This window comes from Pleurodeles waltl, chromosome 5 (assembly GCF_031143425.1).
Source record: "Pleurodeles waltl isolate 20211129_DDA chromosome 5, aPleWal1.hap1.20221129, whole genome shotgun sequence".
NCBI classification, from domain to species: domain Eukaryota; kingdom Metazoa; phylum Chordata; class Amphibia; order Caudata; family Salamandridae; genus Pleurodeles; species Pleurodeles waltl.
In genome coordinates, this window is record NC_090444.1 from 23015119 (window position 1) to 23042847 (window position 27729).

General features: G+C 48.3%; 1 protein-coding gene across 1 annotated transcript in view; it reads left to right on the forward strand.

The window, feature by feature from the left end:
- The window catches only part of LOC138297191 (uncharacterized), a 270414-nt gene that overhangs the window by 160194 nt on the left and 82491 nt on the right, over positions 1 to 27729 (forward strand). Inside the window, exons 8-10 of the mRNA XM_069236682.1 lie at positions 16095 to 16152; positions 20377 to 20453; positions 23418 to 23483. Coding sequence (XP_069092783.1) covers positions 16095 to 16152; positions 20377 to 20453; positions 23418 to 23483 — 201 coding nt within the window. The remainder of the gene's footprint in view (positions 1 to 16094; positions 16153 to 20376; positions 20454 to 23417; positions 23484 to 27729) is intronic.

Sequence of the window (27729 nt, forward strand, 5' to 3'; positions counted from 1 at the left end):
GCAAGGAAGACCAACACCAGCAATGCAACAACGAGTACCTGTGGAACAAGGAGACCAAGTCCAAGAGTCACACTCAAGTCGTGAGTGTGCAGATGCCCAGGAAATGCCAGCTGTGGGTGCAGAGAAGCTGCCACCGGATGGTAGAAGCTGTGGATTCTGCAAGAACGAAGAGGACTAGGAACTTCCCCTTTGCAGGATGGATGTCCTACGTCGTGAAGAAGCTTGCAGAGGTGTTTCCGTGCAGAAATACCGCAAACAAGCCTTGCTAGCTGCAAGGGTTGCGGTTAGGGTTTTTGGATGCTGCTGTGGCCTAGGAGGGACCAGGATGTCGCCAATTGCATGAGGAGACACAGGTGGCGCCCAGCAAGACAAGGAGCCCACTCAGAAGCAAGCAGCACCCGCAGAAGTGCCGGAACAGGCACTACAAAGAAGAGTGAACCGGAGCTCAACCAAAGTCACAAAGGAAGGTCCCACGACGCCGGAGGAAAACTCAGGAGGTCGTGCACTGCAGGTTAGAGTGTCGGGGACCCAGGCTTGGCTGTGCACAAAGGAAATCCTGGAAGAGTGCACAGGAGCCGGAGCAGCTGCAAATCACGCGGTACCCAGCAATGCAGTCTAGCGTGGGGAGGCAAGGACTTACCACCACCAAACTTGGACTGAAGAGTCACTGGACTGTGTTAGTCACTTAGCCAGAGTTGCTGAGTTCCAGGGACCACGCTCGTCGTGCTGAGAGGGGACCCAGAGGACCGGTGATGCAGTCTTTTGTTGCCTGCGGTTGCAGAGGAAGATTCCGTCGACCCAATGGAGATTTCTTCGGAGCTTCTAGTGCAGAGAGGAGGCAGACTACCCCCACAGCATGCACCACCAGGAAAGCAGTCGAGAAGGCGGCCGGATCAGCGATACAAGGTTGCAGTAGTTGTCTTAGCTACTTTGTTGCAGTTTTGCAGGCGTCCAGAGCAGTCAGCGGTCGAATCCTTGGCAGAAGGTGAAGAGAGAGATGCAGAGGAACTCTGATGAGCTCTTGCATTTGTTATCTAAAGAATTCCCCAAAGCAGAGACCCTAAATAGCCAGAAAAGGAGGTTTGGTTACCTAGGAAGGAGGATAGGATAGCAACACAGGTAAGAGCCTATCAGAAGGAGTCTCTGACGTCACCTGCTGGCACTGGCCACTCAGAGCAGTCCAGTGTGCCAGCAGCACCTCTGTTTCCAAGATGGCAGAGGTCTGGAGCACACTGGAGGAGCTCTGGGCACCTCCCAGGGGAGGTGCAGGTAAGGGGAGTGGTCACTCCTCTTTCCTTTGTCCAGTTTCGCACCAGAGCAGGGGTGGGGGATCCCTGAACCGTTGTGGACTGGCTTATGCAGAAATGGGCACCATCTGTGCCCATGAAAGCATTTCCAGAGGCTGGGGAGGCTACTCCTCCCCTGCCATGACACCTTTTTCCAAAGGGAGAGGGTGTAACGCCCTCTCTCTGAGGAAGTCCTTTGTTCTGCCTTCCTGGGCCAAGCCTGGCTGGACCCCAGGAGGGCAGAAACCTGTCTGAGGGGTTGGCAGCAGCTGCAGGGAAACCCCAGGAAAGGTAGTTTGGCAGGACCCGGGTCTGTGCTAGAGACTCGGGGGATCATGGAATTGTCTCTCCAATGCCAGAATGGCATTGGGGTGACAATTTCATGATCTTAGACATGTTACATTGCCTTGTTCGGAGTTACCATTTTGACGCTATACATATGTAGTGACATATGTATAGTGCACATGTGTAATGGTGTCCCCGCACTCACAAAGTCCGGGGAATTTGCCCTGAACAATGTGGGGGCACGACTCACTGAGGCTCTGCTAATAAGAACCTCAGTGGTTATGCTCTCTCATTTCTAACAGGCTAGTGACCAATTTTACCAATTTACATTGGCTTACTGGAACACCCTTATAATTCCCTTGTATATGGTACTGAGGTACCCAGGGTATTGGGGTTCCAGGAGATCCCTATGGGCTGCAGAATTTCTTTTGCCACCCATAGGGAGCTCTGACAATTCTTACACAGGCCTGCCACTGCAGCCTGAGTGAAATAACGTCCACGTTATTTCACAGCCATTTTACACTGCACTTAAGTAACTTATAAGTCACCTATATGTCTAACCTTTACCTGGTAAAGGTTAGGTGCAAAGTTACTTAGTGTGTGGGCACCCTGGCACTAGCCAAGGTGCCCCCACATTGTTCAGGGACAATTCCCCGGACTTTGTGAGTGCGGGGACACCATTACACGCGTGCACTACATATAGGTCACTACCTATATGTAGCTTCACAGTGGTAACTCCGAATATGGCCATGTAACATGTCTATGATCATGGAATTGCCCCCTCTATACCATCCTGGCATAGTTGGCACAATCCCATGATCCCAGTGGTCTGTAGCACAGACCCTGGTACTGCCAAACTGCCCTTCCTGGGGTTTCACTGCAGCTGCTGCTGCTGCCAACCCCTCAGACAGGCATCTGACCTCCTGGGGTCCAGCCAGGCCTGGCCCAGGATGGCAGAACAAAGGACTTCCTCTGAGAGAGGGTGTTACACCCTCTGCCTTTGGAAAATGGTGTGAAGGCAGGGGAGGAGTAGCCTCCCCCAGCCTCTGGAAATGCTTTCTTGGGCACAGATGTGCCCAATTCTGCATAAGCCAGTCTACACCGGTTCAGGGGACCCCTTAGCCCTGCTCTGGCGCGAAACTGGACAAAGGAAAGGGGAGTGACCACTCCCCTGACCTGCACCTCCCCTGGGAGGTGTCCAGAGCTCCTCCAGTGTGCTCCAGACCTCTGCCATCTTGGAAACAGAAGTGCTGCTGGCACACTGGACTGCTCTGAGTGGCCAGTGCCACCAGGTGACGTCAGAGACTCCTTCTGATAGGCTCCTTCAGGTGTTAGTAGCCTATCCTCTCTCCTAGGTAGCCAAACCCTCTTTTCTGGCTATTTAGGGTCTCTGTCTCTGGGGAAAGTTTAGATAACGAATGCAAGAGCTCATCCGAGTTCCTCTGCATCTCTCTCTTCACCTTCTGCCAAGGAATCGACTGCTGACCGCGCTGGAAGCCTGCAAACCTGCAACATAGTAGCAAAGACGACTACTGCAACTCTGTAACGCTGATCCTGCCGCCTTCTCGACTGTTTTCCTGCTTGTGCATGCTGTGGGGGTAGTCTGCCTCCTCTCTGCACCAGAAGCTCCGAAGAAATCTCCAGTGGGTCGACGGAATCTTCCCCCTGCAACCGCAGGCACCAAAAAGCTGCATTACCGGTCCCTTGGGTCTCCTCTCAGCACGACGAGCGAGGTCCCTCGAATCCAGCGACTCTGTCCAAGTGACCCCCACAGTCCAGTGACTCTTCAGTCCAAGTTTGGTGGAGGTAAGTCCTTGCCTCACCTCGCTGGGCTGCATTGCTGGGAACCGCAACTTTTGCAGCTACTCCGGCCCCTGTGCACTTCCGGCGGGAATCCTTTGTGCACAGCCAAGCCTGGGTCCACGGCACTCTAACCTGCATTGCACGACTTTCTAAGTTGGTCTCCGGCGACGTGGGACTCCTTTGTGCGACTTCGGGTGAGCACCGTTTCACGCATCCTCGTAGTGCCTGTTTCTGGCACTTCTCCGGGTGCTACCTGCTGCTGAGAGGGCTCCTTGTCTTGCTCGACGTCCCCTCTCTCTCCTGGTCCAATTTGCGACCTCCTGGGCCACAGCAGCGTCCAAAAACGCTAACCGCACGATTTGCAGCTAGCAAGGCTTGTTGGCGTTCTTTCGGCGGTAAAACTCTTCTGCACGACTCTCCAAGGCGAGAGGGATCCGTCCTCCAAAGGGGAAGTCTCTAGCCCTTTGCGTTCCTGCAGAAACCGCAGCTTCTTCTGTCCAGTGGAAGCTTCTTTGCATCCACAGCTGGCATTTCCTGGGCATATACCCATCTCCGACTTGCTTGTGACTTTTGGACTTGGTCCCCTTGTTCCACAGGTACCCTAGATTGGAAATCCACAGTTGTTGCATTGTTGGTTTGTGTCTTTCCTGCATTATTCCTCTAACACGACTTCTTTGCCTTTAGGGGAACTTTAGTGCACTTTGCACTCACTTTTCAGGGTCTTGGGGAGGGTTATTTTTCTAACTCTCACTATTTTCTAATAGTCCCAGCGACCCTCTACAAGGTCACATAGGTTTGGGGGCCATTCGTGGTTCGCATTCCACTTTTGGAGTATATGGTTTGTGTTGCCCCTATCCCTATGTTTCCCCATTGCATCCTATTGTAAATATACATTGTTTGCACTGTTTTCTAAGACTATACTGCATATTTTTGCTATTGTGTATATATATCTTGTGTATATTTCCTATCCTCTCACTGAGGGTACACTCTAAGATACTTTGGCATATTGTCATAAAAATAAAGTACCTTTATTTTTAGTATAACTGTGTATTGTGTTTTCTTATGATATTGTGCATATGACACTAAGTGGTACTGTAGTAGCTTCACCCGTCTCCTAGTTCAGCCTAAGCTGCTCTGCTAAGCTACCATTATCTATCAGCCTAAGCTGCTAGACACCCTATACACTAATAAGGGATAACTGGGCCTGGTGCAAGGTGCAAGTACCCCTTGGTACTCACTACAAGCCAGTCCAGCCTCCTACACAAGGCTAGAAAGCGGCTACTTTCTCACAGTATATAGTACCCAGGGGTTCCCCATGGGATGCATCATTTATTTTGCCACCCGTGGGAGCCCTTGTAAAATGTCTGCAGGTCTGCCATTGCAGCCTGCATGTAAAGGAGCATGCACCAGGTCACTATGTCACCCCTATGGTAGGCCCTCCTACCCCAGAGGGCAGGTTGCAGGTACCTGTGTGTGAGGGCACCCCTGCATGAGCAGAGGTGTCCCTATGAACTCCAGCTGCATTTTTCTGGACTTCGTAACTGCGGGGAAGCCATTTTACCCGTGTCCTGGACAATATGTCACTACCTGTGTCTAGCTACATAATGATAAGTCTGAACCTGGTCATGTTTGGTATCAAACATGTTGGAATCATACCCCAATACTGTTGCCAGTATAGGTTGTATGATTCCATGGATGAGATATGCTGTAGTGTGTAGGATGCCCTTAAGGGGTGCAAGTATACAACCTGGAAAGCCAAGGAGCAAGGCGTTAATGGCCATCAAGGTAGAGGATACAAGGTCTTGAACAGTTTTTTCTAGAAGAAACCTTTCAACCTCTTTAGAAGAGAGAGCTTATACCAGGTCACCGTTATTATTTGGCAGTGTGTTCATTGAGGGTGAATTTAAGGGCCAGATGTAGGAAAATTGCAAATTGCGACTTGCAATTTGCGAGTCCTTCCGACTCGCAAATTGCAAGTCGCAATTTGCAATGCAGAACGGTGTCTCAGACACCGTCTGCGCGTCGGTATGGGGTCGCAGAGACCCACCTCATTAATATTAATGAGGTGGGTCGCAAATTGCGGCCCCATACCGACTATAGGCACTCGCAAACATGGAGGCCTGCTGTAGTCAGCAGACCTCCATGTTCGTGACTGCTTTTAAATAAAGCATTTTTTTTTTTTTAACTGTAGCCCGTTTTCCTTAAAGGAAAACGAGCTGCACTTAAAAAAAAAAAACGAAACCTTTAGTTTCGGTATTTTTTCAGGGCAGGTAGTGGTCCCTTGGACCACTACCTGCCCTGAAAAAATAGTTTTGGGTCCATTCAGAAAGGGCAAGGGGTCCCATTTGCGAGTGGGTTACCATCCACTTCAAGTGGATGGTAACTGCGACATCATTTGTGACCGCATATGCGGTCGCAAATGGTATTGCATACCACTATGAATCGCAAATAGGAAGGCAACACCCCTTCCTATTTGCGATTCTGAAATGCATTTTGCGAGTCGGTCCCGACTCGCAAAATGCATTTCTGCGTTGGAAACACGCATTTGCGAGTCGCAAACGGCAGATTTTGCCGTTTGCGACTCGCAAAGTGTTTCCTGCATCTGGCCCTAAGTCACTTGGCATTCAGTAAAAGTTGAGGTTTAAAGCCATCAGAATTTGTGTAAGTCTTTTTGGAGAGCCAGTAGGAGAACCAGTGAAGGATATTGCTGGTGAATCCTTTTTGAGACGTCAGGGTGCGTATGAGGGTGGATACTTGACTGCGTCACAGTCAAAGACAGCTGAGAGGTCCAGTAGTATCAGGTGACAAGGGTCGTCTTCATCTCTGGTCAGAAAGGTCTAGCATTTGATGTGGAAGTTTGCACTCTGTGCTGTAATGTCATCTGAAGCTAGACTGTTAGTCGTGCAGAAGATGGTTAGCATTTACGTGATCTTTGAGTTAAATGTAGACTCTTTTTAGGTCGAGCATAGGCATTTTACCTTGTGTATACTTTTAGTATACTTCTTATGGCTTAAAGTTATTTCATTTGTTGGTTGGAGTGTCCTTTAAAAATTCTTGCTTGCTAGTGGTCAGGTATGCCTTTTTCTCCCTCCTTTTTCTGTTTCAGAGCAGTGACTAACTACTGTATTATTCCACTTTGGTTTCTTTATCTGTTGCTGTAACGGGCTATATTTGTTATTTCTCTGGTGATCCTCTTTGTGGGTGTTTTAGGCTGGTAACTGCCTGCGTTTTTTTTATTTTTTTATCTGTTTATTAAGCATAGCATTCACATAACAGTACATTGGCTGTTCATGATTTATCGAATTATTTGCCTACATATATAAACTTGAGCAGCCTTATTGCATAGTGACTTGTACAAAAGTGAGAAGAAAGAAAACAAGATATAAACAAACAAAAGGTATTGCTAATAGACCAATAAAGGAAGAAACATTCAACTTAAATACTGTACGACAACTGCTTGTCGAATAGCGATGCAGCTAAAGCGATTAATGTCATTGCTGATGTTGGCTACCTCTGACAGAGGTTAGTAGAAATAAGAGGAAGGAGTACAGCTGATATGTGTAAGTTTGTGTAGAGCGGAGGACATAATTGGGGCGAGGATTATGTTTTGCGGAGTGCGGCGGGATGCTGAGCAGGATTAGTGTTGAATGAGCTGGGTTTATCTTGCATGAAGGCTTAAACGCTTGAAAGCAGCCTGGTGTATCACATTGATTCTTTGAGGATAGTGATGAGAATGCCAGTAATGACAATAAATGAGATTGAGGCAGTTCAATTATCATGCTGAACGTGTCAACCTGGACTGTAAGGGTTATGTCTGGTGCGCTGTTCACAGGGGGTGCAAGTCATCTCGTGCTTCTATCGCCACCACAAAAGTGTTCCAGATTTCGGGGCCCACCTCAATAAGACTTTTGTGTTGCAGTAGGTTGAGTGTCTGCGCTTCAGCTTGTGAGCGACTGTGTAAGTCACGAAGCCAAACCAGGTGGGGTGGGACATGTGGAGCCTTCCAATGTGTTGCTATCAGACGTTTGAAGACAACAAACTCTAGGTCTATAAATCTGTGTATCTGTTTATCTCCCTTAGTGCGGTGACGTATGCCCAATAAGCAGGATTCTGGTGTGGGGGATAGGGCGAGGGACGAGATGTCTGCTGTGACGTCTGTGACACGGTGCCAGGCCGAGTTTGAGTGGCAGCTCCAAACCATGTGGTAAAAGTCGGTTGCTGGGGTAGCGCATCTTGGGCATGTCGGAGTTGTGTTCGGGTATATTCTTTGGATGCGGGCTGGAGATAAATAAGAATGGTGGATATAATTGAATTGGGTGTATCGTAAACAAGGATTTCGGGATATTGATTTGATCGTTGCAAGAGCTGCAATCCAAGTTTTTTGTGGTAATGGTGAAGAAAGGGCCATGTCCCAACGTGCCTTAGCGTGCAGCAGGGTGGTACAGACTGCTGCTAGTAATATTTCGTATATTTTAGTTATGGTACCTTTTGTGCTACCTATTGTAAGGATAGTGGTGAGCAATGGAGACTCAAGAGGTTCGTCATTGCCGACACCCGAAAGCTTATTAAGAAGCCGTTTAATGGCGCTGTACGTCAGGAAGGCCCCATTGTGCATCACCCCGGCAGACACCAGTTCCGCGAAGGAGTACAGCGCGGAACTGGAGTATAGATCGCCCACCTTCAGTGTATTTATGGCCCATGTGTTATGATGTGTTGAGATAGTTTGGGTGCCTGGCAATTGGAACAGTGGTAGCAAGGGTGAATAAGGGGGGAAGGGAGTCTTGCCTTTGACATATCTACGCCAACAGAAGCGAGCTGCTTCCAGCAGTATGAGTTTCAGGGATAGGGAGTGAGGGTTAGATATCAATGTAGGCAGCAGCCTTTGTGGGGCCATACATGACTGCAGCATTATGCCCTCGGTGGAAGGAACATCACGAAGCCATGCAGACAGCCACGACAATTGAGCGGCTGCGTAGTATCTTTCAAGGTTGGGCATGCCCAGCCCACCCATTTCCTGCGGGTGTTGTGTTATGGTCAGCGCTACTCTGCGTCTATCTTTGCCCCAGAGTAGGTCGGTTAGTATTGAGTGCAGTTTGCTAAAGAAGGAGCGTGGCAGGCACACCGGGAGGGCAGTGAAATAATATAGGAACCTCTGAAGGATAAGCATCTTGGCTATTGCTACCTGGCCCATCGGGGATAAGGGGAGTGATCTCCAAAATGGTATTGAGCTGCGGGTGGAGCTTAGTACTCTGTCAATGTTGCCCTCTTTTAGATCTATAATAGAATGATAAATCTGCACTCCGAGGTATTTAAAGGTTGCAAATGACCACGGTAGTTTATACTGCTGTAGTGTCGTATGTGTGTCAGCCGGGATGGAGGTAAGAGGGAAGATACTGGACTTGGACCAGTTTACGTGCAGTCCAGAGGCGAGGGCAAAGGAGTCCAGCAATTTCAGCACTCTTGTCAAGGAGGCAGAGTGATTACGCAAATAAATCAGGGCATCATCTGCATATAGGGATATAATATGATGGGTGTTAGATTCCGGGATGCCCCATATATGTGCGCAGCTGCGTAGTTTAATTGCTAATGGCTCCATGGCAATGGCAAATAGCAAGGGAGACAATGGGCAGCCTTGTCTGGTGCCTCTGCTTATGGGGAATGCTTCGGAGATAATGCGGCCATTTTTGACATGTGCTGTGGGCTTAGAGTAAAGCGTTTTGATCCAGCTGATGAAGCCTGGACCAAAACCGAACGCCTTGAGTGTGCAAAGGAGATAGTTCCAGCTTAGTGTGTCAAACGCTTTTTCAATATCTAGGGAGAGGGCGATCGCTTCGGTGTCTGTGTTGCTGTGGATTATATGGAGCAGCCTCCTGATATTAAGGAAGGTGCTCCTACCAGGGATAAAGACGGACTGGTCGTGATGTATCAAGCTTGATAGATCGGGGAGGAGCCTGTTCGCTAATACTTTCCCTTATAGTTTGCAGTCTGTATTGAGGAGGGAGAGCGGTCTATATGATTTAACATCAAGGGGGTCGCGACCAGCTTTTGGAAGGACAACTATTAAAGCTTTGCGCATAGAATCTGGCAGTTGCAAGTTATGGTGCGCTTCGTTGAACACCTCTACAAGCGGGAGTAGGAGATGACTAGCATGGGAGTTAAAATATTCCACCGGTAGTCCATCCGATCCGGGGGTTTTGCTGCGTGCCATTTGTGCCAGAGCTGAGCGCAGCTCTTCAATGGTAATGGGGCCATCCAGAGTAGGGGAGTTATCGAGGATAAGTTGGTTTTGAGAGACCAGTTGTAGTATATCAGTTAGATGTTGTTCCGGCGGAGGGGGAGGAGACGTGTAAAGTGTGCAGTAATATGTGGAAAAGGCTTCGTTGATGCCTGACTGAGTGTTGACGATAACGTCGGGGTTTAGGCATATCGCGCCGATAGGCGTTGGCTGCGAGGGCTGTCGAGTCAGCCAGGCTAATAGTCTACCGGATCTGTCTCCTTCAGCATGCTGTCTTGTCATATAGTGTCTGTAGTCATGTTTGCCTAGTCTGGTGTCTGCTTCATTATGGGCAGTCCTAAGCGAGTTCAGTGTTGTTAGTGTGGACTCGTCCCTGACGACCATATTCTCTGCATTGCGGAGTTTTACCTCTAATGCTTGTAGTTCTTTGGTAAGTTTTTTTCTAACACCCACCGTGGCTGCAAGGAAGTGTCCCCGTATCACCGCTTTATGGGCATCCCACTCTATAGAGCGGGATGATGTCGTGTTTTTATTTAGCAGGAAGTAATCAGCTAGTATTTTAGATATCTGCTTGAAAGGGGGGGGGGTCTAAAAGAGCTTCCGGCTGCACTCGCCATGTTGGTATGCGAGTGTGCATGCGACCCCAGGCCATTGTTACACATAAAGGATTATGGTCTGATATAGTGCGCGCTAGGTATTCAGACATGCACACTTTCTGAATTAGGGCTGCAGATACAAAAATCATATCTATTCTGGTATATAACTTGTGTACAGGGGAATAATAAGAGTATTCACGTCGGGTGGGATGGGCTGTCCTCCATACATCTCTCAAGCCGTTATTTAAAGCCCAGCTTGCTAGTGCTTGAGAGGCGCGATTGGAAGGGGCTGAGGTAAGCGGGGGAAACGAGCGGTCTATTTGAGTGTCTAAGACACTATTGAAGTCGCCCCCCACATGCACTCAAACGTAGGGTCACTAAGGTTACCGGTAGAAAGAGTGGATAGGAAATCACTCTGGTTTGCATTTGGGGAGTACAGTGCAACTAGGGCTAGAGGGGACCCATCTAGGATGCCCTCAACTATCACGTGCCGGCCGTTTGAGTCACATTGTGTACGAGATACGGTAAATGGGACCCCGGGGGCGATCCAGATCGCTACCCGCGGGCAAATGAAGAAGATGTTGTTCCATGCAATTGCCCCTTCCATTTCGAGCGTGTGTTTTCCAGCGTGGATTTAGAGAGATGTGTCTCTTGTGGTAGAGCTATGTGTATCTGATGCCTCTTGAGAAAGGCATGAACTCTTTGCCGCTTCCGTGGAGTTGCCATACCTCTAATGTTCCATGTGAGCACCTTGTATTTCACATTGCTTTAATGAGTTTGAGTGGCCATGATGTTTTTGTGGTTTTCGTGTGACCGAGGGAGTGGGTGTCTGCTGACCACAGCATGAAAGCATTGTGATGCTCACTCACTGAGATTGGGCAGCCGATGACTACGATAGTGTGAGCTGTAATCCTATTGCTATAATAGATATGACATGTTCGTTTGCTGCTGCGTTTGCAATTAACTAGTATGTGACAGTACCAACAACTAAATAAGAAAATGCACTCTAAAACAAAATATAATAACAACTGAATTAAAAGATAGAAAACAATTCCAGCAATTGCTGGCTCGAGAGAATGGTCCATATGGAACGGGGGTGCTGGGGAGCATTGGTGCAGAGTCATGGGTTTACCCTGCCCGAGTCACTCGTGGTGCAGAGTGCGCCGCCCAGGGGCACAAGCGGAGCACGCGACGTAATAGGGAGACACTAATGGCACCCAGCAGGAGGTGTAGGAGAGTTGTGACGCTGTCCTCAATTCGTGGAAACAAATAGAACCCAGCTGCTTAGCAGATATCGTCCGCTGTGCGTGGTGTGAGGGTAGGACCACACGTGGATTCGGCTGAGTCAGAGTTTGCATCTTGTTCCTGCTCGACGTCCGTTTGTATGGAGAGAGCAGTTGGCGATGTGTTAACGAATCTGGATGTGGCCCGCAGGAGCCGGGAGCGTTCAGTTAGCACTTGTTCAGGGGAGGGCTTAGCACCTTGTTTTTTGCGCTGTCTGCGACCCGACGTGGAGGAGGGTCTATTGTCTCCCAGAGTATTTGTGTCTAACGGGTCAGCTAGACCCTTGGCATTTAGCCAGGTCCAGGCGTCTTCCGGAGAGGTGAAGAAGAGTGTACGAGTGTCATCTTGCACCTGGAGTCTGGCAGGGAACATCAGTGCATACTTGATGTTGTGTTTTCGGAGACATGCCTTAACGAGGTAGAAAGAGTTTTGTTTCTTCTGTACTTCTGCTGTAAAGTCTGGGTAAGCTGTGATCACAATGTCTTCGAAGCTTACCGGGCCAGATTTGCGGAATAACTGTAGGATAAGGTCTCTGTCACGGTAATTAAGGAGTCTTACTATAAGCGGACGTGATTGTGAGCCAGGTAGGGGAGGTCTGGCGGGAATCCTCTGTGCCCTTTCGACAGAAAAGAACTTCAGGATATTATCTTTGAGAATAGTGTCAGTGAGCCATTGCTCTATAAATAATTCAGCGCTAAGGCCTTCGGCCCGTTCGGGGAATCCCACCATGCGGATATTGTTGCGGCGAGATCTGCCTTCTGCATGTTCAGCTCTGCGTTTTAAGGAATCCACCTCTGTTGATAAATGAGCTAGTTGCGATTGGAGATCTTTCACAGAGCGGGGAAGGGTTACAGTGTCTTTTTCAAGTTCGGTTACTCTGTCAGCTAGTGCGTGTTGGTCAGTGCGAAGTATGTTAAGATCTTCTGTTACCGAACCTAATTTAGCTTCTAGAGTAGTTTTAGTGTCTAGAATGGCTTGTAGTATCTTTTCAAATTGTGACGTGTGTGATTGCAGGGTAAGTTCCAGCTTCTGCAAAGCCACTTGCGTGGTGGCGTGGGCCTCTGAGGAGGGTGAGGTGGCGTGATCTATTTTGCCCAAAGGTGCTCGTGGGGTCTTTGGTTTGACCATTTGGCAAGTGCGGGAGCGCTTAGACGTTAACGTACTTAGAAATCGCGGAGCAGTGTGTGCGGACAAGTCAAGTGTCATGCCAGTTCAGCCTGGGTGTTGAGGAGGAGTAAGGCGAAGACAAAAAGAAGATGTAGATGAGTAGTAGCATGGCACATTAACTATCACTTGTGGAGCTTAATAATGATGGTGCTAGTGTGAGTTTATAAGTCTAGTGGGGTAGGGGCAGTGCGCTATGTAGTATATTGGAGGTTGCAGCTGCTCTGATTATCTTGTGTCCCGAAGGGGGTGATTAATGCGTGTACGCTCTGCGACTCGGTAAGTGTCGCCGAAAGGCTCACCTCTCTTGATCGACCAGATCCGTTGTGCGCTTTTCCCCCAAGCGAATAGCTGAATTCTTGTTGCCTCGCCCCTCCGGAGGTGGAGTCCGGACCAATACTGAGGAAGGATCCGTGTAGTGGGGACTGCAGTTATGGCACAGTGTGCTAGTGAAACAATCCACGTCAAATCAGTGCGTCTGAATGATCACGATTAATAGTCCGGTACAGCCCGCACCACTGGGGCAAATTAATTTGTGAACCTGCTCCTGCAGGCCGCTCGGTGCGGGAGGCAGGATCGCAACAGGTCAGTGCCGCCGCACAGCAACGCCACAAAGTGAATTTTTGGGGTATGCGCCCTAATACGATGTGCCGCTGCACAGCGCTTCCCGCGTACCAGTTGAACTTGTATGGCAAAGTTAGGCGCTGTTGTTTGCAGAAAATGCGGAGTTTAAAAGTATTGGCCGCAGCTTGTTGGGCCCGACGATGCAAATTTTTGCATGGTCCGGCCACTGGGCAGGACACGGGGCGCGGTGTTGCTTACGGTAAGCGGGGGGGGAGCCAGGGCATGGATACCCCCACCAGCTGCCTACCTCGATGAATGGAGAGCAGGAGAGCTCGCCCCGGCAAGGTCTCAACCCGCGCAGGGCTTCGTTGCTGCAAAAGGGAATCCAGCCGTCGCCGCCCCCTTGGGGAGTCCCTCACGAGTTGATGTGCAATATCAGCGCCCAGGTCCGGATGGAGTCCGCGGCGGTGCCCCCAATCAGTGCAGCGCGAACCCGAGCTCCAGCCATGGGTCGCGAGTAGAGGCGTTTCCTGCGCGGCTCGGCCTCCAGGCTGGCTGCGGGGTGCTGTGCTGCTACAAGTTAGTGGGGGGAGCCTTGTCGCGGAGAGCCCCGGCCGCCGTCTGCCACGATGGGTGACGAACAGGTAAGCCTGTTGCGGCAGGGCTTAACCCGACATGGGTGCCGCTACAACAGGGGTGGCCCGGACGGCACCGCCCCACCAGAATGCCCACGACGGGCCGGCGCGCAGCACCACCTCTGACCTACAGGCAAAATCCACGATGGAGCTCCTCAACGGTGGAACGCGAGCTTGCGCTCCAGCTTCGGCCCGCAAGAGATACTTCGCAGCGCCCTCGGAGAGCGTGTTATTTGAAGATCAGGTACAGGCCTCAATCCGACCGAGTGCCATCTGCGCGTCGGTGACTCATTTCCGGTCGCGGGCGTCGATGCAGCCCCCGGGCTACGCACTAATCGATGGTCAGACCCACTCGAGGGGGGGCCCGGGCGCCGCTAGCAGGATGTTTGTTCGGGCCAGGGATCGGAGCTGCAGTTTATGCTGCCGCTCCGGTCGCCATCTTGGCCACGCCCCCGGTAACTGCCTGCGTTTAATTGCAGCATTCTGTTCCTCTCTTCTCCTCCCATGTTGCTGACAATTGTTTTGGCTTTATTCCAGTGCTGTCCTCGTTTCTCTGGCTCCTATAATAAGCTTCTTTTTTTTTTTTTTTTTACAAAACAAACACCGGGTCATTTAGCTCACTGCTCACGAAATGCCACAATATGCCCTTTCTGGTAGAATGTAGCTAAACCTAGAAGCAATGATGTGAATCTTACTTAGCCTTGCATTATATCTCGTTTCTCTCTCCAGGGCCGCTCTCTGTCAGCACTCAGGACATCGCACACAGGGCATTGCTTATCTCCTTTATTGGGGCCATAAATCTTCTCAGGCTGCTCTGCTCGTTGGGAGGCAAGAATGCTTGCAAGACTTTTTGTTCTGTTAAAATAAAAATAAAAATAAAATACTTTTCTAACCTTATTTTCTAATTTCTGTTCAGATATTTACACAACACGAGGTAGTGCAGTCATCTCGTCACTCTTCCTCGTCTTGTGATATCTGATGGTAGTAGCCGCCGGTGACAACCAAAAAATGCCAGGAAAAGATGAAATTATAAGACAGGGTTGACCAATTTGTGTCAAGAAAAGTCCAGTTCTGAATTTGCAATGCCAATAGTTCTAACACAAGAAAATGTGAGACCTAGTGCATTGCAAATGCTTCTTTCAATGATCTTGCTGAGAAATAGTAGGAGAATGATGAGTGGTAGTGGGCGAGGTCATTAGGGTCTAGTCTGGGTTTCTTTAGGAGTGGGAGGATCTGGCCTATGTTAAGAGCTTCTTAGAAGGTGCATTGAGTGAGGTGAGCACTGAAAATGGCAAATCGTTGCAAGAGAGCATCTCCAGCAAGACCGTTGATGAAGGAAGATGTTATAACATTATCCTACATAAGAAGTGGGTTTGAGGGAGTTGGGTTTGACAGCGAGACCTTGGAGAGATAGTTCTTGGAAGACTGACCATTCTGGACTTCTACAGGAATGGGCCGGTGTAAGAACTGAAGCAGGTTTGATGTTGTTGTGCTGTCTGGTCTTCTGTATTTTTCATGAAACAAGTGGTTAATGCGTTGCACCTTTCTGTGGTGTGAGGAATAGGTCTGCCCAGCAGGGGGTTGTTGCAGCGCTTGATTGTCTGAAAAATAATTCTGCTTCTGTTGGTGGCTTTGCTGATTGTGTTGGCATAGTGCCTTGCTATGGCTGATGTAATTAAAGCCATATGGAGGATGCGAAAAGCAGACGTGTCACTTCCTGTGTATATGGAAGATGGGCAATGGTTTAGGGACTATTGACACTTGCTCTACTGTAACCTGCACTGAACCACATCCTGACATTGAGTGGATACTGGCTAGTGGGTGATTATTCAATGTCCTTTTAAAATATTTTGCACTTTTCAATAGCTTTATCCCTATGTCCCTCACCCCAGTCATTACTAGTGAAGTAGCTGCCACCTCACAACAAGAACAAAACAGGAGAATCCTAAAATGCAAGCCCCACTCACCCACACTGGGTGCTATAAAGGCGCAGACATTGTCGCGGCTGCTCTGCGGCTCCCCACGCCGATGCAGCCAGGACCCGTGGAGGGATGGACAGGAATAATGAGTTGGAGGCTTAGCTGTGGTATTTTTACAATAGATGTTTTTATTAAGGCCAACAGGACAAGGGAGAAAATAAATACAAATATTAAGTATAGTCTCTTGTTTTAACAGTCTTCTTCCTGTTCAGGGTGCTCTATCACGTAAATCTTCCCCAATGTCTCTTCTCTTTTCCTCATAGTGTCGTCGGATGATGATTCTGACGGCCCTCCAAAAACAAAACCGAGAAAATGTTCCAAGTAAGTCATTTATTCAGGGGGATAGTAAACAGAAGAAGTTCCTTAGGCGTGCACAAAGGCTTTCCTTTCTTATTGGGTCTTTCCAGCTTCTGCCTTTAGCCCTCTCTCTTTATATACCTTCTTTTCGTGCTCTGCACCCAGTGGTTCTCAGTGTACTCATGCTGGCTCAGCCAATTTCCTTTAATTCCACACAGTTCTCCTTTGTCCTCCAGTCAGACCCAAGGTGGTACCTTGCACCTGATCATGATGAATGTGGCTAAGAGTCATCACAAGCCTAGGATCTGCTTAGTACAGCCCTCTTACTCTCACTGGTGCAAAAGTCAGACAACAAAAAATCCAGACTACTGAAATAATTTGTTTTCCCTCCGCCATAGAGAAAGGGATATCATGCAACAAAACCTGATTCACCCAGGTAGGCACAAACCTCCCGGGTTGTGGCTGCAGCTAGGGTGACCACCCGTCCGTAAATTTCACGGACTGTCCGTAATTTCGCCCTGCCGTCCGTTGTCCGTGATGAAAGGCTTAACAGACGGCATTTGTCCGTAATTTTAGCCTTTCACCAAATAGACAAGGGAAGGTAGTGCGAAATTAAGGGCGATTAGTTTCCCCAGCAGGTTTCAGAGGCAGGGAGTCTCGTGTGCTCTGAGGGAGGGAGGGAGGGAGGGGCAGACAGGTAAGAATCAGACCCTCTTGCCATGGTGTCTCCTTACCTAAAGACATGCAAATGTTGGCAACTGGTAAATCTGCAAATGCAAAGGGGCTTGAAAACCTGCATTGACTTTGCTAAAAGGAGTCACTTGAAGTTTTCTGGTGGCAAAGATATTTCCTTTAGAGAGGTATTGTAATGGTGTTCCAAGGTGAGCTGTGGAGTATGTGGTTTTAATGAAGTGTTATAACATTTTTTAGTACTAGGTATTATTCAAATCTGTATTTGAGAAGCGCTTTTTTTTATTTAACCGAAATGTATTGCCGCATTTTGTAGCACCTTTTATTATGATGTAATTGTATTTTTCACAGTTCTTTCAGCGACCTCGGTACCTCATAGTACTAACAAACATTGGCAAAGCCAACAGGTCTCGCCTACAAAAGAGTTATTGTCTTTGCTAATGTGTTTTAGCCATTAGCCGTGTTATACACCAGAGTACCTGCTGTTCAGCATGGCTTAAGGTTAGTGGCATAATTGTGTGGAGTGGAGTAGAGTGGCTTAGGAGCAGTGGTGTAGAGCCCAGTGGTGCAAAGTACAGTGCAGTGCAGTGGGGTACAGTGCAGTTGTTTAGAGTGCGTTAGCGTAGAGTGCAGTGGTTTAGAGTGCAGTGGCATGGAGTGGCGAGGGACGGAGTAGAGTGGCATAGAGTGCAGTGGAGTAGAGTGGCATACAATAGAGTGGCAGAGAGAGCAGTAGTGTAGAGTGATACAGTGGCATAGATTGCAGAGTAGACTTGCGTTGCAGGGAGTGCAGTGGCGTAGTGTAGAGTGGTGCAGAGTAGAGTATAGTGCTGTAGAGTGGAGTGATGCAGAGTAGAGTGGCATAGAATGCAGTGGCATAGAATGCAGTAGTACATAGCAGATTGGTGTATAGTACAGTGGTGGATAGTGCAACGCTGTGGAGTAGAGTGTCAGTGCAGTGATGTAGAGTGGCACAGAGAGCAGTGGCGTAGAGTACAGTGGTACAGAGTAGAGGGCAGTGGAGTACAGTGCAGTTGTTTATAGTGCATTGGCGCAGAGTGCAGTGGCATAGAGTGGCATGAGGTAGAGTTACATAGAGTGCAGTGGAGTAGCAGAGACTGCAGCAATGCAGAGTGGTGCAGTGTCAGAGTGCAGAGTAGACTCATGTGGCATAGAGTGCAGTGGTGTAGAGTGGTGCACAGAGGAGTATTGTAGAGTGGTGTAGAGTAGAGTATAGTGCCTAGAGTTCAGTGGCATAGAGTAGAGTGGTGTAGAGTGCAGAGCTGCAGAGTAGAGTGTCAGTGCAGTGGTGTAGAGTGGTACAGAGAACAGTGGCATAGAGTACAGTGGTTCAGCGTAAAGGGCAGTGGCACACAGTGCAGTTGTTTAGAGTGCACTGGTGTAGTTTGCAGTTGCATAGAGTGGCACTGGGCAGGGAAGAGTGGCATAGAGTGCAGTAGAATAGAGTGTATTGGTGCAGAATGCACTAGTACAGAGCAGAGTGGTGTAGAGTATAGTGGCGTCCAGTGCAGTGTGCGGGGGGGAAGGCTTAGCAAAGGTAGTGCAGGAGCATAGGGTTTCTTCGGGTCAGTGAGTTTACAGGTTCTGGCAGGGCAAGAGAAAGCTGTACATGATAACCCCAGATGGTGATCCATGGAATGGTCAGTAGGAAACAATGAGCAGTGTATTAAGCCTTCCTTAAAAGTATTTACTGGTAAACCCCATCTAATGCAGGGAGGTGGGCAGCGAGCCACCCATTGGACCTGTGCAGCTGAATAATAGCATTCTAAGCCCAGAAGACCTAATCCACCCGCAGTAACAGGTAACTTTAGAGTGGAAAGAGCTACCCGATGGCACTGCAACAACCAAATCAGATGTGTGGCCTGTCTGAAGAAGGAATGAAAGACGAGCAGGGGAAGGTTTGCAAAATAATACTATCATTGGGGTAGCACACCATCTTCGCTAGTGCCACACGGCCCACTAAAGGAAGCAGAAGAGAAGACCAAAAAGCAAACTGGGCTTGGAGGGACCATTCGCTCTGCCGAGATTTTCATCCTGGAAATTAGTGTAAGAATGGTAGATCTTAATCACTAGATATCAAAAGGTAACTGGTTCCTAGTTCAATCTGAGATCTAATTGTATATAAAGGGGAAAACAGTGCCATATGTTTAAGAAACACTAATTACATTTCAAAATTTGTACATTTTGTTTGTAAAATTTACATCCCAAATATTTAAAAGATTCTATGTGTACTTGACACTTAAGGATAACCCAGATCTCTAGTTTGGCTTTTGCTCAATTTCAAAACCATTTAAAGACCTGGACAAAGCAAGCAATTGCCTTGCACAACCTTGCAAGGGGTCTGCCCCCTGCTCACCCTTCACAAGCACTAACAGCGAACCATTGCACCAGAAGAGTTTGCCAAGGTGGATGGGTGTTGCTTGTTCGACCACTTGACAGTGCCTCTTCTGTTTCGCTCCTGTGTGCAGAGACAACTCCCCAGGTACCCAATACCTTCGAATAGTCTTGGTGGACCCACCTTGTCTGATTTTAGGAATTGTCCCACCTTGTTCTTCTCTTCTTTATTTATCCAGTTTTTATCAACAACGCTTTGAATTACTTGCTGAGGATCTCCCATTTGATCTCAATTTCATCCTCCTCTTTTATTATCTTTGATTGGTAGTCCGGGCTCCCATTTCTGAGATAAATGTAGAGTCCCAGACATACACTCTAGTGCAGTGAGACTACAGACAAATTATGGGTGCCTCACATCCTGACATTAGGTGTTAGACTGTCGTCCACACCATCTGCCCAGCCTCTTTAAAAAAAATGTAGGTTTAATGTCCATGGGCGGTTGGGGTAAGCCAGATGTTTTTGTTCAATTTGTTTAAATTAGCATAAGGTTATTTACCTTAATGTTTCCCATACTGTTTGCCAGGGGTTTTAAAATGTTCAGAAACATAATCAAAATGTTGCTGTTACTTTCTCTTCAAGAAAGATCGGGTAGATTTGGGTAGGGGCGGATGGGCTTTCCACAGTACTGAAGGGCATTAATTTACTACTGAACAAGGACGTAATGTGACACCTGAATGTAGCATACCAGGAGGCAATCACAAAAAGACCACAGTGAATAAAAAGTGCTATGTTAAAAAAGAGTAAATAAATGCACTGACAAAATAGTGAGGCATGGCCTCTCTTGCGTGTGTCTGTAAAACTGACGTTTGTTCTTGAATTTTTGTCCTGAATTTGGACCCTTTGTCCTGAATTTTTGTCCTGAATTTTGACCCTTTGTCCTGAATTTTTTACAGTCCTGTCCAGAATTTGCCTCAATCCCAGGTGGTCACCCTAGCTGCAGCACGGTCATTCTCAGCTTCTGTGTCGACCTCCGTCTCTGCCCCTTCATCTAGGAGGTGTATGGTGGCTTCACTGCTTGGCGTTTCAGAGTGGGACTCCTCCCCTTTCCTGCCGTGACAAATCTGTCTTTAGTTTCTTGTTTCCCTGTTGCTGTACTGTAATGTCCTCTCCTCCCCTACTCCCAAGTCTCTCTTCTCTTTTCAGGAAATCACCCCGCTGTGGAACGACTTCATCCAGCTTTCTAGGGACAGACACTGTGAAACCCTTTGCTTTTCCTCCAGGTAAGTTCTGCTCGCCAACCCAGATCTTTCACATGACTGGAGTGGAGTGCTGTTGTGCAGTACATTGTCTAGCCTTTGTGGCCATGACCAGTGCATCGGCAACCTCACCCTACCAGGAAGGCCACGTACCTCGCAGTCAGGCGCAGCATAAATAAGTCGCTTCCGAGGACACAGCATTTGCCTACTGCTTTGATGCACTTACCATGTTTCTACTATCCATGCTAAAGCTGTTTTTAGACTCTCGTCTACATGCCTGCAGTTACACTGCTAAGCCTGATTTCGACTCTTGGGGCCCTCTTGTCTTCCCGCATCACACGGAGTCCCTGTGCTCACCGCATCTTCTCGCCAGCATCACCACTCCTCAGTAGGACTCCGGGGACCTGTAAGATAACAGTGGAGTTATAGGGGCCCCTTGCCCCGGAAACGGAAAGAAAACGTTCAAGCTTGGTGATCTTTTATGATCTGGGTTTTTATTTGTAATTTCTTCTTTTAGTCTCTATTGTTCACTTTAAACTTTTATCGATTCTTCCTTTTATTTTTATTTTCCTTTTGGTTTTTCTTCCTCTTTCTTTCTTCAATAGATATTCTGCTCCTTTCCCCTCCTTTTTCTTGGTATATCGGTTCTCTCGTAGTGGATTTCCATGTATAGTCATAAGCACTGAATAGTTCTGCACGCCTGCGGGGACCCCGTAGCACTGTTCTGAAGTGTCTTCTTAAGTGTAGATGTTCGCCTTTCTTGAGGAAGGCCTGCCAAATCACTTAAGAATGTCAATGTGCAGCCTAGATGAAAGGCTACAAAGGCCAAATTGTTAATTCTTTTGTATGAAAAAAGGATACTGTAGTAAAGATATACATTTAAAAACATGTTTATTCTAGAGATAAAGTAGAAAAAATCTTTCACAAAGCTTTTTACAACTTTAAAATAAGGATGAAACAATGCAGGGCAGTGTAGCCCATAGGCTGCCATTATAAAGAATGTAAATAGAGCTGTGCCTTTAAGAGGAGACAGACTTCCTGTATTCCATCATGCATAGCAAAAGGCAGTTGCCTCAGTTCTTTTTTCCAGCTCCTTCTGACAGGACCCTGAAGCATTGAGCTCCACCTATTTATAGTTTTTTTGAATAAAATTCAACAAAAATCCTTTGGATTTCATTTTCACTCGACGTTTTTCAACCAGAGTGAATGTTTTCTGTCCTTTTTTTGTCAAATTCTGACAGAAATTTAAGGCTTTTTTCCACCAACATGCCTTCACTTTTTGATAAGTGCCCTAGCTGTAGCAGGAAGAAGGCCAAAACAGACCCACATCAAGTCTGTATTATTTGCCTGCCGTCATCTCATAAACCTGATGCCTGTGACATTTGTAAAACCTTCTCCAGGCGCACCCTTCGTGATAGGGAGAAGATTCGTCTTCAAGCGAAGGAGGATAGTAGACGGAGGGGACAATCCACCACAGAGCGAGGAAAAGGTCAGTCTTCTACCAGGGCTCTCACTTTGTCCTCTGGAGCAGCTTCCAGATCTGCTCAGAAACGTCACAGGTCCCCGATGACGTCGAGAGCATCGACATCGAGACAAGGATCAGCACCGACATGCTCGCCGTCGAGAACCAGCTTGCCGTCGAGGAAGAGGCATCGCTCGCTGTCGAGAGCGTTATCAACGACGAGATGGCACAGACATTCGCCGTCGAGAAGTTCCCTGTCGAGGTCACCGTCGACGCGAAGGGGAAGATCGACGTCGAGAGACAGTACTCACTGTCTGAGACGATTGACGTCATTCCACCGACGTCGAGGCAGATCGCCGTCAAGGGGTTCTCAACGGCGAGAGGAGTCAACGTCGAGAGGTACACGTCAGCGTCGTACTTCGACGTCGAGAAGCTTGTCGGCATCGAGAAGGTATTCAAAGAGACCAAGGAGAGTCTATTACACCTCAGAACCCTTGGCTTCTCTGATTCTCTTGCCACCTTCTCCTCAGCCATCTCCTTTACCACTGACACCTCTGGCACCTACAGTTCCTCCGCCGGTACCTCTTTCTGAGGCCGCCCCGGTTACTCCTGCAGAATCCACAAGACAATCATGTCATTCTTCGAGACGTTCCTCTGCGTCTAGACACCGTCATCAGCATGACTCGGATCACAGGTCTCCTCGTTCCCACCATAGGCACTCCTCTTCATCCACAAGAGATTACTCTCCGACGTTATCGGACTCCCCGTCTCCGAGAGTTTCACCCATAGATGATGTGAATACTTTTGATGAGGTATTAATTAGCGGTGCTACTAAGCTGAAACATCCCTCTGGCAGTACCCACTCCAACAACTTCTGTCATATTTTAGACATTACACCAGCGATCTTCAACTAGACCATTACTACCGCTGGTCCCAGGGTTACTTGAACCGGCAATGGACATTTTCCTCACACCGTCCACAACCAAGACTGCTCCTTCCAGACTCATAAAGAAATACCGTCCTCCGGAGCAGGACCCTTTATTTCTGAGAGTGGATCCAGTGCCTGATTCAGTGGTAATCGTGGCTGCTAAAAAGTTACATTCAACATCTCCGTCGTCCTCTTCTCCACCAGACAAGGGGAATAGAAAGATTGATACCGCAGGCTGCAAAGTTTGCTCAACATCAGCTTTGTGAAAGATTTTTTCTACTTTATCTCTAGAATAAACATGTTTTTAAATGTATATCTTTACTACAGTATCCTTTTTTCATACAAAAGAATGAACAGCTTAGCCTTTGTCATCTAGGCTGCACATTGACATTCTTAAGTGATTTGGCAGGCCTTCCTCAAGAAAGGCGAACATCTACACTTAAGAAGACACTTCAGAACAGTGCTCCGGGTTCCCTGCAGGCGTGCAGAACTATTCAGTGCTTATGACTATCATGGACATACCCCTACGAGAGAACTGGAGTTAAAGGTAAGAAACTATTCCTTTCTTTATAATGTTTCTCTTGTTCTTTCTGTACAGTGGTCACAGCTGGGAGCGTCTTGCCCTCGTGGAATGCCCGGAAAGAAAATGAAACCGAAGCTAAAGGTAAATAGACTTATTTATCTTTCCTTCAAATCCTTTATAGAGTAGGGAGTACAGGGACACCAACCCGGTAGTGCATGTTATAAATTAGGGTTCTTTTCCAGGGGATCCTCATCAATAGTCATAAACATGTAATGTTCCCGCCCCCGTGCGGGGATCCCGGAGCATATTTAAAAACACATATGTATACGTATGAAATATATATGAAAAAGAACACTTTTAGTAAATAATTTTCATACAAGAATCATGTATACCGGAGTGCTCATACGCCTTCGAAGCTGTTACAACCCTCAACAGCAAGTAAGACGACGTCGAGGTCGCCGCATCGTGCGGAGCAGAGACTTCCGTCGTCAGCAGCCCATCACTCAACGGCCAAGCATACGACGTTGAGTTGTCCACATGGAAAGGACCATCTGTTGCCTTCGAGGCGCTCAACGTCGAGACCTGAGCAGCCTATGATGCATTCTGGGCCTCCTTCAACGTCGGTACACCGATCGACTTCGAGACAGCAACCACCTGTCTCTCAAGGAGAAGAGCGTCAGCAACCACCAGCCGACAAGAATCTCACTCCACCAAGTCCAATGGTCTCTATAAGGAGTGGATCGTCCAGACGGTCAAGGGTCTCATCGCCAGGGCACATCTTGCCCATAAACCTATCGCCTAGGTGGTTGGAGAGCCTGAACAAGGCGCCGGCTTCTCCATACTCTCAGTACTCATGCACGTACTCACCATCAGCGTCACTACCGAGGACACCAACGGCACATACAGAGCGGGCTCGCTCTACGTCTCGCGAGTCTATCCCTAGGCCTCGACGCACTCCCACAAGATCTCGGAGCAGGTCACGCTCCCTGAGGAGGTCTAGGTCAAGGTTGCGCCATCAGCGAAGGACCCTTTCTTGGTCCACATCGAGGTCTTCCATAAGAGGTTACTCCCTGTAGGAGGCTGGCCTGGCTTGTAGTGGATACCAGAGGTACTTACACCTTGTGCCAGGTCCAGTTATCCCTCATTAGTGTAGAAGAGGTGTTTCTAGCAGCTTAGACTGATAGAAGGTAGCGATGGCAAAGCAGCTTAGGCTGAACTAGGAGACATGTAAAGCTCCTACTATACCAATGGTGTCATATGCACAATATCATAAGAAAACACAATACACAGAAGTACTGTAGGAAGTTGGCTCTGTATGTACTATTTCAAAGTAAGAAATAGCATGCACAGAGTCCAAGGGTTCCCCTTAGAGGTAAGATAGTGGCAAAAAGAGATAATTCTAATGCTCTATTTTGTGGTAGTGTGTTCGAGCAGTAGGCTTATCAGAGGGTAGTGTTAAGCATTTGCTGTACACACACAGGCAATAAATGAGGAACACACACTCAAAGACTTACTCCAGGCCAATAGGTTTTTGTATAGAAAAATATATTTAGCATATACAGTTTTCACACAAATGGCAATAAGCTAGTTTAAAACTAGACAGTGCAATTTTCAACAGTTCCCGGGGGAGGTAAGTGTTTGTTAGTTTTGCAGGTAAGTAAACCCCCTACAGGGTTCAAAGTTGGGTCCAAGGTAGCCCACTGTTGGGGGTTCAGAGCAACCCCAAAGTTACCACACCAGCAGCTCAGGGCCGGTCAGGTGCAGAGGTCAAAGTGCTGCCCAAAACCCATAGGCTTCAATAGTGAAGGGGGGTTCCCCGGTTCCAGTCTGCCAGCAGGTAAGTACCCGCGTCTTCGGAGGGCAGACCAGGGGGGTTTTGTAGGGCACCGGGGGGGACACAAGTCAGCACAAAAAGTACACCCTCAGCGGCCGGGTGCAGTGTGCAAACAGGCGTCGGGTTCACAATAGGATCAATGGGAGACCAAGGGGTCTCTTCAGCGATGCAGGCAGGCAAGGGGGGGGGGGGGCTCCTCGGGGTAGCCACCACCTGGGCAAGGCTGGGGGTGCAGTGTCTTTACCAGGCGTCGGGTCTTTGAAGCAGGCAGTCGCAGTCAGGGGTGCCTCGGGATTCCCTCTGCTGATGCCAAGTTATGATTTGAAAGTGTGTTGAGGCCTGCTAACCAGGCCCCAGCACCAGTGTTCTTTCCCTAACCTGTACCTTTGTTTCCACAATTGGCACACCCTGGCATCCAGGTAAGTCCCTTGTAACTGGTACCTCTGGTACCAAGGGCCCTGATGCCAGGGAAGGTCTCTAAGGGCTGCAGTATGTCTTATGCCACCCTAGAGACCCCTTACTCAGCACAGACACACTGCTTGCCAGCTTGTGTGTGCTGATGGGGATAAAATGACTAAGTCGACATGGCACTCCCCTCAGGGTGCCATGCCAACCTCACACTGCCTATAGGTATAGATAAGTCACCCCTCTAGCAGGCCTTACAGCCCTAAGGCAGGGTGCACTATACCATAGGTGAGGGCATAAGTGCATGAGCACTATGCCCCTACAGTGTCTAAGCAAAACCTTAGACATTGTAAGTGCAGGGTAGCCATAAGAGTATATGTTCTGGGAGTCTGTCATGCACGAACTCCACAGCACCATAATGGCTACACTGAAAACTGTAAAGTTTGGTATAAAACTTCTCAGCACAATAAATGCACACTGATGCCAGTGTACATTTTATTGTGAAATACACCCCAGAGGGCATCTTAGAGATGTCCCCTGAAACCATACCGACTACTAGTGTGGGCTGACTAGTTTTAGCAGCCTGCCACACACCAGACATGTTGCTGGCCACATGGTGAGAGTGCCTTTGTCACTCTGTGGCTAGTAACAAAGCCTGTACTGGGTGGAGGTGCTTCTCTTCCAGGGGATCCTCATCAATAGTCATAAACATTGAATATTCCCGCCCTTGTGCGGGGACCCCGGACCATGTATAAAATACACACATATAAAGTATGAAATATGCACGAAAAAATATATATATAGCATTTTTAGTAGACATATCTTTCATACTAAATTCATATATACATGTGTAAAACAGCAATGCAGACTATAATCATAAACAAGATAAAACGCTTTATTTCTATGGAGTTTTTTTTTTTTTTTTTTTTTTTTTTAACATTATAAAATTACAAAAGAGAATAAATATCTACCCAAGCCCCCAAAACTGGGCTTAGGGAAATAAGCAGCAGCAATATCTAGAGAAAAAAGAGAAAAACTACATTGAAAAACAATGGAGCATTCTTAGCCAATAGGCTGCATGCAGGTTAACACAGGAGAACCATAAAAACTTTGGCACCGTGCCTTTAAGACCCTGAGCACCTCCAGTATCCCACCATGCCTCAGGGGTGAAGGAAAGGTGACAGTTGGTTCACAGTTAGGTCAGTTCTTTTTTCCGGCTTCTTCTGAGAGGATCCTGGAGCATTGAGCTCTCAGTTTTTCTGAGTTTTTCCCAGAAAAATCCTTTAAAACTGCGTTTTTTCCTGTTTCACTCGACAGATAACAACTTTGTCTGAGTTTGGCAGTTTTTTCCTGACAGAAAAATGCCTTCACTTTTTGTCAAATGCCCTTCTTGTGGGAAGAAGAAAGCCCAGTCAGACCCACACTCTTTGTATTGTGTGCCTGCCTCAGAGTCACTGCCCTGACACTTGCAAGCACTGCAAGAATATGTCAAAGAGGACTCTGAAGGACAGAGAGAAGATCAGGCTACATGGGCTTCATGAGAGGCAAAAGACATCGTCCTCTTCACTTCCCAGGCAACCAGCAGGCCATTCTCAGGAGAGAATGGCCAGGTCGACGTCAACAGGTAGGAAAGTACCTGTTTGTTCCCCGTCGACGCTGCCACCGTCTCACCGGCATAGATCGCAGTCGACGGCGACCCGCCCGACGTCGAAAGATACGGCGTCGAGGGAACATGTTCATCGCAGGGGCATATCTCAGTCGACGGCAGCCCGCCGATCGATGTCGAGCCATCACCGGCGCGCCCGTTCGCCGCCGAAGACTTCACGCCCCTTGACGTCAAGAGACACGACGTCGAAATCGCCACGACGGCATGAACGACATCCGCCGTCGGCCACTCGCCGCTCCACTTCGAGGCACACGACGGCGAGTAGGTCAAGGTCCAGAGATTGCCGCTCGACGTCGAGACACTCTACGTCGAGGCATTCAACGTCGAGACCGGACCAACCAGTGTACCCTTCGACGTCGGCACAGCAGTCGACGTCGACACAGGTTTTACCTGTCTCGCAGGGAGTAGAGCATCGTCCTCCAGCAGATAAGGCACCATCTCCAGTGGTCTCCATACGGAGCGACTCATCTCATTCGAGAGCG